At 41.2% G+C, this 16,200-nt stretch overlaps 1 protein-coding gene across 4 annotated transcripts in view; it reads left to right on the plus strand.

Annotated features, from left to right (window-relative positions):
• The window catches only part of Map3k20 (mitogen-activated protein kinase kinase kinase 20), a 163,434-nt gene that overhangs the window by 130,799 nt on the left and 16,435 nt on the right, over positions 1–16,200 (plus strand). For all 4 annotated transcript variants that reach the window (XM_074071120.1, XM_074071121.1, XM_074071119.1 and 1 more), the window contains exon 16: positions 1,110–1,202. In XM_074071120.1, coding sequence (XP_073927221.1) covers positions 1,110–1,202 — 93 coding nt within the window. The remainder of the gene's footprint in view (positions 1–1,109; positions 1,203–16,200) is intronic.

Consider the following 16,200-nt stretch of genomic DNA (forward strand, 5'->3'; position numbering starts at 1 on the left):
TCACAAGTTGAAATATTAACAACACATTCATGATAAGAACCACACGTCTCTCTCTCAGAGGCCAAGACTTATTAACTGCCAACATGGTAGGTGAGGACTCTGGCCTCCTACCTGGCTCCAAAGACCTTTCTCTGACTTGTAAGTCACTGATGGAATTGATACACCAGAGCCCTGGTTATCACTTGCACTGGGGGGTAAGAGGTGTATTATTTGAATGACATATTAACATATAGCAGCTCCCCCTTTCCGTGGGAAATATGTTCTAATGCCCCCTGTGGATGTCTAAAACTGATGTTAGTACGAACCCTCCAGATACTGTTTTCCCTGTGAATACATACCTATGATAAAGTTTAATTTATAAATTAGGCACAGTAAGAGATTAGCAACAACAGAGCTGTAGGCATGGCTCAAGTGGTAGAGTACTTGCTAGGCAAGTGCAAGACCTTGAATTCAAACACCAGGACCAGTGCTTGAATTCAAGCACTAAAAAAAAGGCAGTGCTTATCAACAATAGCCAATAATAAAATAGACAAAGTATATTATACTATAATAAAAGTTATTTAAAACTTATGACTTATTTATTTCTAGAATTTTCCATTTAGCATTTTTAGACCATAGCTAACTACAGGAAACTGGAACCATGAGAAAGGACACTGGATCAGGAGGGACTGCTGTGTTTAACACTCAATTCTGAATACAGTCAACATGGCATACTTTCTTATAAAATCAGCAGAAACAGAGACCTCCCCTCATTCACTAACAGCTGTGGTTTTCCAACTCTACATGCTTGGATCCTCCGACCACATATGTTGTAGGAGCTTTAGAATTCCTCTTTGGGAATGGCTTATAACTACCCTGGGTATCTTCTGACTTTCAAGTTGGAATCTGGGTGCTAAGTGCATTCAATCTGAAGTGCATGAGATAAATGACTTGGCAAAGTTCTCAAAGGCTGAAGAAGTTATTTCTCTTGCTGTAAGTAATTATTATTTGTGACAATCTAGAAATAACCAAAAGTTAAACAAAAGATCACTAAGAAATTATCTGCTTTACATAAGAAGTCAAAATAAACCCATCATGTAGAATAAATGGTGGTTGTTTTTCTATTTTAGGACTCTGGGGGTGAACCTGAAGAAAATGAGGAAAAACTGGTGAACCTTGAACTTGTTTTTGGTTTTCACTTGAAACCAGGAGCAGGCCCACAGGTAAGTCACATAAAATCCTTTGGGTAAATTTCAATCGAATTTACTCTTTTCTCCTCTGTAACTCCAAGGTTCTATGTACCAGTTCCAACCAATTCTGAGTAAAATCATAGACTTTGTAAAATAGAATTTAGCTGCTGGGCTGCTGGCTTCTCTGCAATCCAATGTAGGAATCTTACGCTCTCCATCATTGAAGAATCCTGTGACAGGCCACCCAAACTCTCAAGGTAGTTCATAGCAAAGCATGGATGGGAAGAGCAGGCCATGTAACCATTCAGCATCACAGCTTTCTGATGTCTATTCTTGAAGGAAGCAGTTTTATAATTCTGAGAGTAAAACAGCACTGAGAATGGAACTCTAGGCAGTATGCAGACCTAAATTATCAGCTCCAAATAGGGTGACAGGCATTTAACCAAAGCTCATTCATTGAGGTTTGTGCCTTATGTCATTTTTAACAGTCTGAAAAAAAAAAAAAAACCCTATTTGCCTAGGTAGCCTCTGAATTGGAATTTTAATAGATTTGTGTTATGTAGATTACCATAAATAACTAATAATAATGTAGCTTCTGTTAATTGACCATTTAGGATGTGCCAAACATACTGAAGTATAAATGGTGCCTTCCCCCATTTTCAAATGAGGAAACTGAGAATCTGGGAGGTTAAATGACTTGCCTGAGTGTTACAAGGCTAGCAAGTAGAACACAGGCCTCTCTGTCCCCAGAACCCCTACCTCTTAATTACTGTACTCCTGGTACTTTGCCTTTGAGGAGCCAAGGGAGCTTGTGAACACAACTCCTCACACCCTTAGCCAGTTGTTGGGTGGGACTGTGATAGGCTCAGCTTAACAGAACTGTGCTTCCCCAGGCCAGACCTGCTTGGAAGTTGTTGGGAATGTTGAGTTTCTCCTGGGACTTCAAAAGGTGCTCCTTCTAGACAGCTGGCAGGGCGTGTCTTGCCTGCACAGCTGCAGTTGCATTGATGCCTCTGAGACTGAATGGAAGTCCTTCCTCCTCCCTTGTTTTGGCCACAGCGAGTGGTTGAAGGAAAGTTGCTTTGAGTCAGGTTTCATGTATGGGAATCCTTTGCTGTTTCTTCTGGGGTGGAGCACTCTATTCATTCCTGTTGTTAGAAGCAAATCCAGAGAGGGGGCTTGTGAGTAAGTTCTTCTCTCTCCAGCCTCACTGAGGGGTCCTTCTAACCCTCGGGTTCCACGCTGCAAACACCCTCAGGTCCATGCTATGATAAATATTTCAGGTTACCTTCTCTGGTATCCTCAGTTCCAGGGTGCTTCATTTATGAGTTCTCTTTGTTCTAACCTTTTCATAGGTCATAAAAAGAGAGAAAAGAATTTCCTTGAGAGAGCCTTGTCCAGAGAGGACTCAAACAAGAAAATGTTTCAATTAATGAAAAAATGAGTTATTAATGTGCAAAGCTGAAAAGCATACTTTTTAGTGAAAATCAGAAGCTGTATGTGGTATCTGAGACCAAATACGATGGGCTATTATATTTTTTTTTAACCATAATCATGAACTTCCTGAGTTGTACATAATCTAAAAGCCTGAAGTTGCTACAACTTTACCTGGGTTCCCTATCCAGAGTAATAACGTCACCTGTTCATTCAGCAGTCATTTCTTGAGCACTCACTGCGTGCATGACTCTATGCCACATGCCTAGAATACAAAGTCAAAAGGTGCAGTCTGGGCTTGCAGGGAGCCCACAACTTGTTGGGAGATACAGACCAGATCAGTGAATGGTTTAAATACAAAAGGGTGACTTTTTACATAACCATGCATGTGGTTTTTTAGGCACGCACTGCATGAACATTTGCTGTCCACGAGAAAGGGGTGAGGGATGGTCTTGAAGTCTTCCTTGTTGAAGTGATGCTTAAATTAAACTTTGAAAATCTCTAGAATTTGTTAGGAATGGAGAGGATGTTGAAGGCCAGAGGAACGGTGTGTACAAAAGTTGAGATACATGAAGCCAGATGAATGCAGGGATCTCTTCCTGGGCTCATTTGCATGGGGCCTAACAACACAACTCAAGCATCTGCCCCTGGGAAGTCTTCGCAGGAAGCGGGGGAGTAGTGTGATGAGAGTTAAGGCCAGAGAGGGGGCTGGTTACCAGAAAAAGAACCTGCTACACTAAGGAGTTTGAAGGGTTTTAAGCAGATGGTAAATAAGATCTGGTTTGTGTTTTTAAAACATCTCTCACCAGCACAGAGGATGCATTAGGAAGGGCCCCGAACTGAGTGAGAAAGATCTGTGAGTAGGTGGGGTAGACAAACAGGTTAAAAGTGCTAAGGAATAAGGCTACCAAGTGCCACCGGCTCCCAGAATACAGAGACAGAACCCTGAGTCTTGTCACCAGCTGGTGATGGGGTGAATGAGAGGGAGAAGCCAGGATGGGACTACAGTCTTCTAGAGGGAGCAGCTGGATAAATGATGTTCTAAAGTCATAGATAAAAAGCAAACTTGTAGGGGCTGAGGACGTAGCTCAGTGTCTGCCCAGCATGTCCAAGGCCCTGGGTTCAATTCCCCAGCATTACTAAAACCTAAAAACAAGCAAACAAACAAAATGGTGAGGTGGATCAATGGCATTGACGCCACTTCATCCATCTAAAAAAAAAAAAAAAAGTAAGCTGGACAATGTGGGCACAATGCCAAGGAGCTAGAAGCATAGAGGTGACTGGCATGGGTGAGGTTAACCAGCAAAAGCTTTTTGGAAAAGATGAGCATTAACTTAGAGCTTGAAGCAGCTGATGGGCAACTGCAAAATAATTGTCTGAATATAATGCGTAAAGCTTATGTTTAGAGAATTTTTCCTTCTAAAGATCTCAAGCATTTGGTAAATGCCCTCTCGTTGATCCCCTGGGCATTTGTCCGAGATGCATGAGGCACGGTATTGTCATCACTGATTAGGAAATAGATAACAAGAGAAAGTGTGTGACCATCCTGGGGTGAGGCAAGAACAGAGCTGGGGCCAAAAATTATGGATTCACTTTTGTTTTTGTTGTGAACATGTGCTGTCTTTTATTACCTGACCCAAATACCGAAGCCGTCTGTAAACTTAAATAAAACATCCCTGGAATAGACGACTGTCCGTTTCTAAACTGCCTCATGCCCAGCTGTATACTAGCATTCTAAAATACTTTTTCATAAATGTGCTTTTGAAATTCCAATTCTTCACATGAAAACCCCGTTATCTTGACCCTTAAAGGTAGAACTTGCAAAAAAAAAAAAAAAAAAACTTCCTCAAAATCCTGATTACCTGAGTTCTCATAAACCTGTGTTCTCAGAAAAGTGAAACCTTATATCCACCTCACTCCTTGACTAGCAAGCCTCACAAGGAAGGTTGGAACTTTGGGAATTCTCCCTAAACCTAAGAGTTCAGACCAGAGACATTTGCTCAGTTTCACCTTTTCTTTCACAAGTGTTCTATTGGGAGCCACTGGAATAACGCATGGCAGTGCTTTCTCATGAAGATAGCAGCTCTTTTTCCCTTTGCCTTTGAGAAGGCCTACCAGGTCACTACCCCTGAAAAGCACTATCCCGTGTCAATAACTGTAAGCCAACCAAGAGAAAGCAATGGAATGTGACTTTATCCACAAGGAAACAACTAGATGCAGAGAAAGAGCCCTTTCACTGTAAGATTAAATTATTTTTCTTAGTTTCATTTTCTAGCCACATGGTTTATGGCACAAAATAAGGCTGATTTGCCAAACCTTGGAAAGCTTCCACTCTTGAGTGCCTGTGTCTCCTGCAGGAGGCAAGAATCACCACAGTGAACTGCCCCCCAACCTTGATCTTAGTCTGCACCCCTCCAGAGAGGCAGGACTGATCAGACTCCAACCCCGTGCATGCATCCATTCACCCACAAATGAATTTCCTTTTTCATTTCCTTTATTGAAACAACCTGGCAGGGAGAAAACTCATGATTGAGCCAAAGACTTCACTGGCACTTACTGATAAATAAGAATGGGTTTACCCTACCACTTGACCTGTTCTAAAGAGTAAAGTTAATTATTCATTTACATAACATTGTATATTATGACAGCCTGGAAGTTATGGCAGTCACATTAGCAGAAATTGGGTCTTTCTCAGCTTGAATGTCTCCCTTGCAGGGGACAGGAAGTGCCGATGATACTTACTGTTGCCTCATACTTCTGGCAGACACCTGGTAGGCACTTTGCAAATGTTTTTTATGCTGTTGTTCCAACTCAACATGACGGGGAACAGCATCTCTGTATTAGTCTCCTTATGAGAAAACCAAGGAGCAGAGGTAAAATTCCTCACCCAGAGTCCCCCCAAGGTAAGGGGCAGGTCCAGTCCATGTCCTTAACCACTGTGTCATACCGGTTCCTTCCAGGCAGTGCCATTGTCCCGAAGTGTGTACATCAGTTTTTGGTCACTTACTACTTTGTTACTGTGATTTTTGTTTTATGTGTAAAGGGTCTTGTGTACTGTAAAACCTTTGACTTGGCACAAAGGAAAACATTTAGAGCATGATGGTACATGCCTGGAATCCTAGCACTTGGGAGATAGAGACAGGAGGACAGCAAATTTGAGGCCAGCCTGGGCTACATAGGAAGTTTGAGGCTAGTCTGGGCTACATAGTGACACTCTGTCTCAAAAAGAAAGCAAAAAGAACAAGAAAAAGCCAGGTATAATGGTCCATGCCTGGAATCTCAGCAGGAGGATGGTGAGTTTGTGGCCAGCCTGGGCTATGTAGTGAAAGGAAGTAGCTTCATCACTCCCCAGGGCAGCAGTCACTCTTTTTTATGAAAACAGTTCAGCTGCATAGAGTTTATTATTATATTGCTTATTAGCACACCAGTCAGGAATATTGATTCTCAAATTGCCAAGGGATAAACTATTAATTCACCAGCAGTTTTCTCACCAAGATCTTCCTGAGTGTTTATGTCATCAAAATTCAAAACCAGAGTGAGGAAGGAATTATTAAGGACTGTGTGTTGTTCATGAGTGCTGATCAACCAGGCTTTGTCCCTCCAGTCCTTATTTCCCCCTGTCCCCAGTAAAACCTGAATGAAGCTAGGCTCTGTGGGTCTGAACCCATCGCTTGCCATAGATAAGAGACCAGTTCAGGGAGGAATAGAAGAAATGGTGCCCTTTCAATAGGGATTCGTATCCAGACTCCAGCCACCCCTTCCATAGGCTCATCACTTCCAATTTCCTTTTGAGAGGCGTTCTGGGGGTGGGCAGAGGGGATTAAGAGGACCAGGAAGAGAAAGTGAGAGGGACATTTTGAAGGTGGAAGCAGTCTGACCAAGGCCCTCAAAGCCTCCATTGTCTCTGGAGGCCTTCCCCTGGTGCCTTTCTCCCTCTTCATCTGGCTAGCCTTGACATTGTTAGCACCTGTCTGCTTCTTCCACCTGCCACCAGAACACATTCAATCAATAGTTCTGCTTCTCCAGTTGTTTCATCTATAAGTTAAAAAAATGCTGCTTTTTACAAACGCTTCCCACTTGTATTGTGCTCGGGTCTTTATTAGATTGCTTGTACAATGTTGCATTTAATAAACTTAATTGAATCTCCAGGCCCTTTCTCAGAGCACTATAAATATCAGAAACTGTCTAATAGGGCTTTTTTTCCTATTGTGTAATTTTTGTAAATGGATAGATAAACATGAATAAAATAACAGGGCACAAAGAAAAGGATTTTGTAAGGAAGTATAAAGCCAATACATTTTGTAAATCTCCGAACTGCTAAAAACAGAGCCTTTCTCTACTTTGCTAAATGTTGCATTTATTAAAAATTCAGTTAAAGGAAGTTTATTTCCCATTATGAACTTGGGGGTGGGATATATGTACACAGGCATGTATTTGTGTGGCTAAGTATATAAATCTTGCAGTGGTAAGGTTCTATGAGAACTGCAAGCTGGGGGAGGAGGAAACAGAGAGGTACTAACGGAAGGGTACAAAGTTTTGATTATTATTCATGAATAGTAAGTACAGCAAAGGGCCTGTAGTTAACAATTCTGTGTTGTGTATTTAAGATTTTACTAAGAAGGTAGATCCTATGTTAAATGTTCGTATCACAAAAACAGCATGATAATAATAAGAGGACAGAAGGAAACTTTGGAGGCAATAAGTTAATGTCACAAATTGTGTTGATGGTTTCATGGATGTTAATTCTCTCCAAACTTATCAAGTTGTTCACATCAAATATGGCCAGCTCTTTCCATATGTATCATACCACCATAAAGTGGTCTTGTAAAACAAAAAAGAAACATGTGTTTTAATTGACAGCAAAGAAGCAAATGCAGTTCATACTATTACAGTTGCATAAATCGTCATTGATTTCTAATTACAGAGTGTGATGATGTACTTACTCTGTCAAACGGGCTGGACAGCCACCTATAACTCCAGAGCAGAACTGGGCGAGGTGGTCTGTGTGTGCTTGCTGGTGGATTGACAGCCATGTGTATGTGCCAAAGAATGTCTTAACAACTAGAGAAAACAGCACTGATTTGTAGTGTTTGCAGATGTCTGTGGTGTAAATATTCCTACCATGGCTGGATAGCAAGTGACCACTTTGATGTCACTGAGCTGGAGGTTGGGAAGTGCTGTGACGAACGGGCTCTTGAGACCTGGCTCTAGCACATTATGGGATCTCTCCTAGTCTTCTCAATCAACATTTATGAATTCCTTCAAAAATAGCAACTAGCAATGGAGCACCCATGACAAAACATGGGCTTAAATAAATTACAAATGTATTATTGCTGAGTGCCAGCTACACTGGGTGTAGTTAACTCAAAAGACAACTCCAGTCTCTGGATGAGTGTATTGTTGGGCTAGGTCTACTTTAGCCACCACTGCCTTGTATTGTCCTAGTGTCTCATACTGACCATACTGTATGAATCAAAAATGGACACTGAGTTTGTGAAAAGTAAAAATAGACTTATGGAGACAGAGAAACAAAATTGAAATTCGTGGCTGTCTTTTAAAAATTGTTTTAAGCATCGTGGTCAGTAACTCCATGACGACAGGTGCAGTGTTGATAGAGGAAGATCTTGCTCTTAGAGGCAGCTTCAGAGCCTGGGTGGATCACTGTAAAATTTCCCCAAGACAGGCCTCAGTACTCACAGACTTGTGTTTTCTAAACCAGACATTAGGTCTTGAGAATAATCAACTCCACAAAGGACAGGTTATTTGAAATCCAGTGAAGAATAGCACGTTGGGACATTCAAGGATGTGTGACAGTCATGCCAATCCTGGACATCCAAGTTTGGATGGAGAATAGCTCAACTGGTGATCAGTGCCGACTCCCTGAGTGAAGGATCACATTTTCTATGAGATTTTATTTCTTAGAGTCACTCATAGAGTCATGGCAGGTGGGAGCAAAAGAACTTAGCAGGTAGGACAGCTTTTTTTTTTTTTTTTTTTAATATTTTGAGGGTCCTGGGTAAAAGTTTATTAACACCAGATTTCCCAGTATTAAAAAATATTTTAATCAGCACTTAGATAAGCCAGGTACCATCCATATTAGTTAAGGAGCCCGGCCTGAGACAGAATGGATTCTTAATTATTCTCAAGTCAGTTATTCACAAAATCTTTTTTACAAGATAAATACCTACTACCTTCCAATTTCAAATACAGTTTTTTTAAAGCCCTTCCCAAAGATGTCACCTGACATCTGAACCATCTTAGATAGTCAAGTGTGTAATGCATCATAGGAAAGTGTGTCTCACTTGATCTGTTTCGCTTTATTTTAACATCATCCCTAAAGCCCCTTTTTCATACATGACTCCAATAACAACCCCCCAAAAGGCAATATAACAACCTTATCTCCACTGGTGTCTACTTGGCACCCATCTGCCCTGACCTTAGACACAAGCCATTGTTAAGGCTATAACGCATTTACATATTTTGCAATAAAACATCAGTTATTTGCATTACTGTGTCAAGTTTTATTTGATTCTTTCACCTAAAAATGACTCATTTTCCTTTCTTGTATTTTAAAAACCAACTACTCTAAGCTTGTTTGAGAATAATCAAAAATTGCCCATTTAGCTAGAAGTCATTTTCTTTTCAAAAGGCAAATGTTATTTAATCTTTCAGCTGTTCATTGTGCCATCGTAAATACTTTCTTTTCAGCACAGTTGTGGGGACTGAAATGAGCCCACTAATTGCCTCCCATTTCGACTGACATGTGATGGTTTAGTGGAGAGAGAACACAGCAGGGAGAAGGAAATAGGAGGCTGAGAAAATGAGAGCTAATTATTTTCACTGCCTCATGTCAGGCTCTGTGTCAGCCTTGTTTTTACAAACTGGAAGGTTTAGCACTAAATAAAACAAACTGGCGTCATGTTTTTATGTACTGGCAGTGTCATGGAAGCAGCTGCACATCTCAAAGACAATATAATGCCTGCGTTCGCATGGACACCATCTGACAGACACTGTGAGCCACGGCTAATGAGGATATCACAGTGGTGCCAAAGTGAAAGGTGCTGAATTATGTATGACTCTTCATCAGTGCTGCAATAGTCCCGTACATCATTATCAGACATTGTTTTGCTGAAGAGATTAAAACATTCTTAGTTCCAGACCCTGCAACCTATACGCGCTCAAAGAGGTTATTAATGGAATTTTTAGGGAGAGTTTCTTGTGGATTTCTTCGGGGGTTGAAAAAAACAAAAACAAATCCCATGGGACAAAGCCATGGCGGGTCATGACACGGTGTAGATAAAGAAGAGAAGCAAATTAGCCATACTTGTGTTATCTTGCTCTTAGAGGCAGCATAATAAAATACAGTGTGGCGGAGTTATACTTAATGATAAATAACCCAGGCGCTATCGAGGGACGCTCCACTCTCCCGCCTTTGACACAGCAGGTTCCCACAGCTGAGCTAGACAATAGTGTCACACGCACAGGAGCCTTGGAGGCCTTGGTCATCAACGTCGCACTACTTTTCATACCAGCAGGACCAATATTTTTATCGTATTTTTATTTCATCTGGCACTATTTCCGATGTTTCACTGCAGTCAGCTGCTTGCTGACTGTAGCGGTTACCATTCTCTACCCATCTCAAATCTTAAAGTTTCTCCTGACCGCTGTTTTGTAGTTTACAGTATTTTCAGCTCAAGTCTCTTTGTGGGAATCCCAAGCATTCTTGGGAGACTTTACTTTTTCTCCATTTATACGGGGAATATGTGGGGAGTGGATTTTGAAAACCAAGGTCTCTAAGGTTGCACTTGATGTGCCAGGACTTGAACTCCAGTTTTACAAAGCTGACTGACCTTGCTGCAAATCACTCCAAAACTGAGCCTCAGTGTCCTCATCTGTAAAATGGGGACAGGGTTCTCTAGAACAGGGTAAGACTGTGAAGGTTAAATCACATAGAGAGATCTCAAAAGCAGTATGCTAGACATATTCAAATGGTACTGTAAATTTTAATCTGTGGTGTTAGAAATCAGCACAAGGGGAAACCCTGATTGTAGATGGGACTCATCTGGGAAATGGCATGAGAGAACTTTCTGGAGTGGAAATAACCTTGTTTTGATTTGAGACAGGTCTCAGTGTGTAGCCCAGGTTCTCTCAATTCACCATTCTCCTGCCTCCAGCTCCTGAGTGCTGAGATTATAGGTGTGTGCCACCATACCCAGCTTATCTTGCTTGTTTTGTTGGTTATGGAGGTATATACATTTGTCAAAACTTAGTGAACTGTGCATTTAAAAATCTGTGCATTTTATAATATGCAAAGTGTATGTACCTCAATAAGAAAGTACATTTGTGGGCACTGATGGCTCATGCTTGTAATTCTAGCTACTCAGGAGGCAGAGATCAGGAGGATCGAGGTTCGAAGCCAGCCAAGGCAAATAGTTCGAGACCCTATCTAAAAAAAAACTCATCGTACACACACACACACACACACACACACACACACACACACACACACAAGGGCTGGCAGAGTGGCTGAAGGTGAAGGCCCTGAGTTCAAGCCCCAGTACCACACACACACAAAAAAAAGTACATTAGATTTATTTAATGTTTGTAACCTTTGGGTAAAAGTGTTACATAAAACACTGAAAGCCTAATTCGGGGGTCTCTTTCCTTCTGAAGTATCCTGAACTATTTGTGCCTTAGATTTGTTTTTAAAGATTTACTTTCAGTGTTAATAGTTCAATTCACTTTTGGCATGGGAAAAAAAAATGCATAGAGTATTGTCTCTGAATTGCCTCAAACTTTAAAGTTTAATTTTTATGGAACTTTCTTTTTTTTTCTATTTGGAAAATCTATCTTTATCTTGATTATTTCTTTTTACCCTCTTCCTTTTCAATCTTTCTTCCCCCTCCCCTCCCCCTACTTTTTCAGGAGGGAAGAAGGGTTGTCTGTGTTTAGCATCACTTGTACCAGCTTAGGACTCCAAAGAATTTTAAATAGCTCTCAAAGTGTTTAATAATGATTTTTCATAGAGATACTTACTTTAGCATTAGCTGAGGGTTCTTTAGGACTTTATTTTCACAGGGTAAGGGTTGCTGTTTTAGTTGGCTGGTAATCTTAATTCAGAAAATGTTTTCACATAATTGACCATCCTGAAGCAGTTCAGTTGGAATGCTTTCTCACTCTCCATTAGCCACACACTTGCTCCTAAAATTATCCAGGTATTTCAACAGCTGCCCAGGAAAATGAACACATCCTGAACACCCACCAGAATTATCCTTTTTTTTTTTTTTTTTGCAGTACTAGGGCTTGAACTCAGGGCCTACACCTTGAGCCATTCCACCAGCCCTTTTTGTGTGGGGTATTTTCAAGATTGGGTCTTGAGAACTATTTGCCCAAGCTGGCTTTGAACTGCAATCCTCCTGATCTCTGCCCCCTGAATAGCTAGGATTACAGGTATGAGCCACCAGTGCCTGGCTCTATTTTCATCAATTTCAAATGCAAAAATTCCCCTCTCTCTAACAGAATTCTGCTTGTTCCTTGCAAATTTTCATAGGCAGAGTTTGTAGCTAGTAGAAAGTTTCCAGTAACTTTGTTACCTTAAACCCTAGTTAAAAAAATGGCCAGTGCTGCTACACCAGGGTCTTTCCTTGTGGATTAGTAATTGACACTCCCTAGAAAGGTGCATCAGGATGCATATTCTGACAGTGCACAGAGGCAATAGATTGCCTCTTCTTTGGCAATCTAGTTTGAAATAAAAATCAGGACCCATCTTCCTTGTTTTGCCTCCGCAACAAGACAGGACTGGTTGTTTCTGGTTGAATGGAGAACTCACGTGTAGCCAATAAACATAGCCTCACTCAGGGCATGAGGAAAGTGTGATTGCACTAGCACCATATGCACTTGTAAAAAAGTCTCTCTCAAGGCTGGAGGGAACCAGCTAAGTTGGACTTGGTAGAGACCTCATTTTGATCTCTGCCACAGTGCCTCACAAAGGAATTCACCAGGAGAATCTGGACTATTTGTAATACTTGCCTTTCATATTGGCTTTGGAAAATGAGACTTCTAAAGGAAGAACTGTTGTTCTTCCTTTTGTAAACCTATAATAAGGAAAAGCTCAGGATTCAGAAACACTGAGGGGAAATGCCATAGTCTCGATCTGGAATATTCCCCTCCACCAAAGTGTGTTAAAACTTAGTCCCCAGTTTGGAACTATTGGGTAGTGGTGGAAACTTTAAAAGGCTTGGTCTAATGGGAGGTCTTCAGGTCATTGTGGGCATTCCCTTAAAGGGATTCTAGGACCCCTGCCTCTCTCTTCCTCTGTGATCATGAGATGAACAGTTTTGCTCTGATGTATCTACCTTGATGTGCTGCCTCACCACAGGCCCAAAAGTAACAGGACCAACTAAGGCCTCCAAAAGTATGAGCCAAAATAAACCTTAATAAGGTTTTTTATAACTCCTTAATAAGTTAATTAGCTCAGATATATGTTCTAGTGACAGAAAGCTTACTAATACAGGAAACTTGCTTGTCATAGCACCAAGAGAGACTGCATTGGCTCAAATCTGAATTCAACCCACCACTTGCTTAGTGTGATTGCCCTCAGATTACCTCATCTCTCTGTGCTTTGATTTCTCCAACTAAGATAAGGCTTTTGGCTGGCAGTCACATTTACTAGGCACTGTCCCTCCAGTCTGTCTCTCAGATGGTCTTATTAGCAGGGCTGCATTAGGATCTGTTGAAGCAAGGAAGGGCATAATTCATGCTGCATAACCCATCTATGAAAGAAGATGGAGACTTATTCCTTCTATTTTTTTTCCCTAAAAGTAGTCATTGTTAAGATGCACTTAGCTGCATCATCTTTTTTCAATACTGGTTATTCCCTAGTCCCAGAGTTACTTAGTGCCCCTGGATCCCCAGGCTCCTTGCCCTGGTGAGATGCTCTGACTTAGCCTACCTGCTCTGGCAAGATCCTGTCTAGACCTTTTGAGCCTTCCTGCCCATCAAAGCTCCCTTGTCCTCTGTCCCATTCTCTTACATCACTGCTGGACAACAGGCCAGCTAGTCTAGAAAACTAGTTGGAGCTGTGTTGATGACCATATGGGAAACAATAATAATTGCTCCTTTTTGAGCTCCTAATTCTGTTCTAATACAATGCCAAGTAATGCATTTATACTATTTCACTTAATTGTCACACAATATAACAACTCACTTGTGAATAAAAAACACTGAGGTTCAGAAATGTCACATAAGTTGGTCATGGTTAGGGGGGAAATGACAAAAACTATGAGTGGGAATTTAAACTTGTGATCTTCCACCTGTCCTCCCTCCCCCATCCCACTAGGTTTCCACAATAAAGGCTTAACATATAATATTTTCCTATGTTTCAATTTTAATAGGAATCATCAATGTCTTATACCAATTGAATGAGCAACAGGGACATTTCAGACTGCTAGGGGTGAGGTAGTTTAGGAGAAAGAGTCCTTTGAGCCTCCATGGGATCTCAGAATCTAGAGCTGTCTGCTTTTGATTTGTGCCTGTTAGGATTGAGAGTTGTTCACAGACAGCTAAAGTCCCTCCTGAATATCTCCCATTCAAAATGAGCACTTACATTTTTATCACTGACATCAAGCCAGAGAATACCAGCTCACCCTGGTAAAGGAAATGGTTTTTAAATCAGAGTCCACAGTCCCACTTCCTGGTCCCTACTGCTGCCAGTACATGGATAGCAAATGAGACCCTGTATTAGGCTCACAAATATGTGGAATTGTCAGTTGTGGTATTACTGATGAGTTAATTCTTATTTGTTATAAAAACCTTTTCACTCATTCTGATTAAGAACTTGTTACATAACATCTCAATGTCTGTGTTTTGCTCTGTGGAACTCAGTAACCATTGGCCAAATCTTGATAGTTGTGGACAGTGCTCATTGACAATTTCTGACTCATTGTATGGCAAAGATGCCAAGGATACCTTTGGTTAATTTGAAATTGAGCAGAATTTAAGAAGTTCCATTACTTCATTTGTGGGTTTCTTTTTTTTTTTTTTTAAGTAGGCTACAATGACATCATAGTCCCCTGAAAATTCCTAGGAGTTATGTCCAGGCATTGGCAAATGAAGTCAATGTTTTAAATGAATACTACATATTCTCTTTCTTTGTTGCCTGGCTTTGTAAGAAGCAGTAGTTACCTTTTATTGAAATGGATAATGTCCTTCTTGTCTTACAACTTCCTTGATTATAGTTTTATTGGTTCTGTTCAGTTAAAAGGTTTCCTTTCAGATAAGAGAAAAGGTGAATTTGAAAAATAAAAGGTCTATGACACTATTATTTGGATCATTGTTTCTCCAAGTTGGACTTTGGGAGCAGGGAAGCTGTTGCTGCAGAGAGGACCCCTGACCTCTTACTTTGTTTGGTTTCATCAGTGAAATCTCTGGGCCTTCACCCTCTGGCCTGTTGTCAAGTGCTCATTCCATTGTGGAGCTCGGCAAAACCATCCAGTGAATCCAGCCCACTCCCTCCCAATCTCCTTCCCCATTGAAAGCACCTCCAATTTTGGAGTCAGGCAGCCTTGTACTGTTGTAATCCTCTACCCTTACTGGCCATCAAATCCCAGGAACGTTCCTTAATCTGTCTGAACCTCATTTTCATCATTCATCTAAAGGGAAAATGGACCTGATGTTCAGGCTTATTATGAATATCAAGTAAAACAGCAAGTGTAAGTACCAACTGACAGGCCTAGAGTATACTAAGCACTCCTCCACTGTGAGCTTCCTCCCATTGGCCCTATCTTAACACGGAGCTCATCTGACAGCACAAGGAGGCTCTGATTTGGAGCATGATGACACAGAGGATATTTGGGTTAGGAGATGGAAACAAAGCAGGGGGAGTTCCGGCATTTACACGCAGTTCAAAGTCTGTCGACTATGCTTTTGACTAATGTAATACCCAAACTTGACAAGTAAGAGAAACAGAACCAAATGAACTCACCTCCTATTAGACTTCAATTCCAGCCAAGGACTTGAGGAGGCTCTCACTATTGCAGAGGAGAACAGTCATGACACCTAACTGTCATTATCCTGCCCAGTTACCTCAAGGCCCATGTTGCCAAGGTAGCAGTGGCTCCAAAACAAAGAAATACTGAGATTTGCCCATTCTCAGAGACTAATTTTACTGATGCTAGATGAGAGTGAGTTTCTTATCTCACTGAATAGAACTTTTCCTGCACTAAATGGCTCTCCATCTTGTGAATATGGCTGGGCAAAGCAGTCCCTGCATTCAGTCATGAGCACTGCTTCTTCCTGCAGTTCCTCCGGAGACTCTTCCCAGATTCCTGGTGAAGGCAACAGGGTTTCAATAGCCTCTTTGTTGCCCTTCTTCCAGAGAATTGTGTCTGAGCCTGCCCTAGGAAAGACTCCAGGTCCACTGTCATGAAAGCATTTTCTTGTCTCGGCATGTGAGGGGCTTGATACATGCAGGGTCCTTAATCCCTCAGAGTGTTTCATACTTCAAAAACTGTAAGAGAATGTGAATTGATGGACCAGGTCAAATTTGGTACAAAGACCTAGGTTTATTTTTTCTTTGGATTGCATACAACAGTGTTTA

This window comes from Castor canadensis, chromosome 4 (genome assembly GCF_047511655.1).
Source record: "Castor canadensis chromosome 4, mCasCan1.hap1v2, whole genome shotgun sequence".
Taxonomy (NCBI): Eukaryota; Metazoa; Chordata; class Mammalia; order Rodentia; family Castoridae; genus Castor; species Castor canadensis.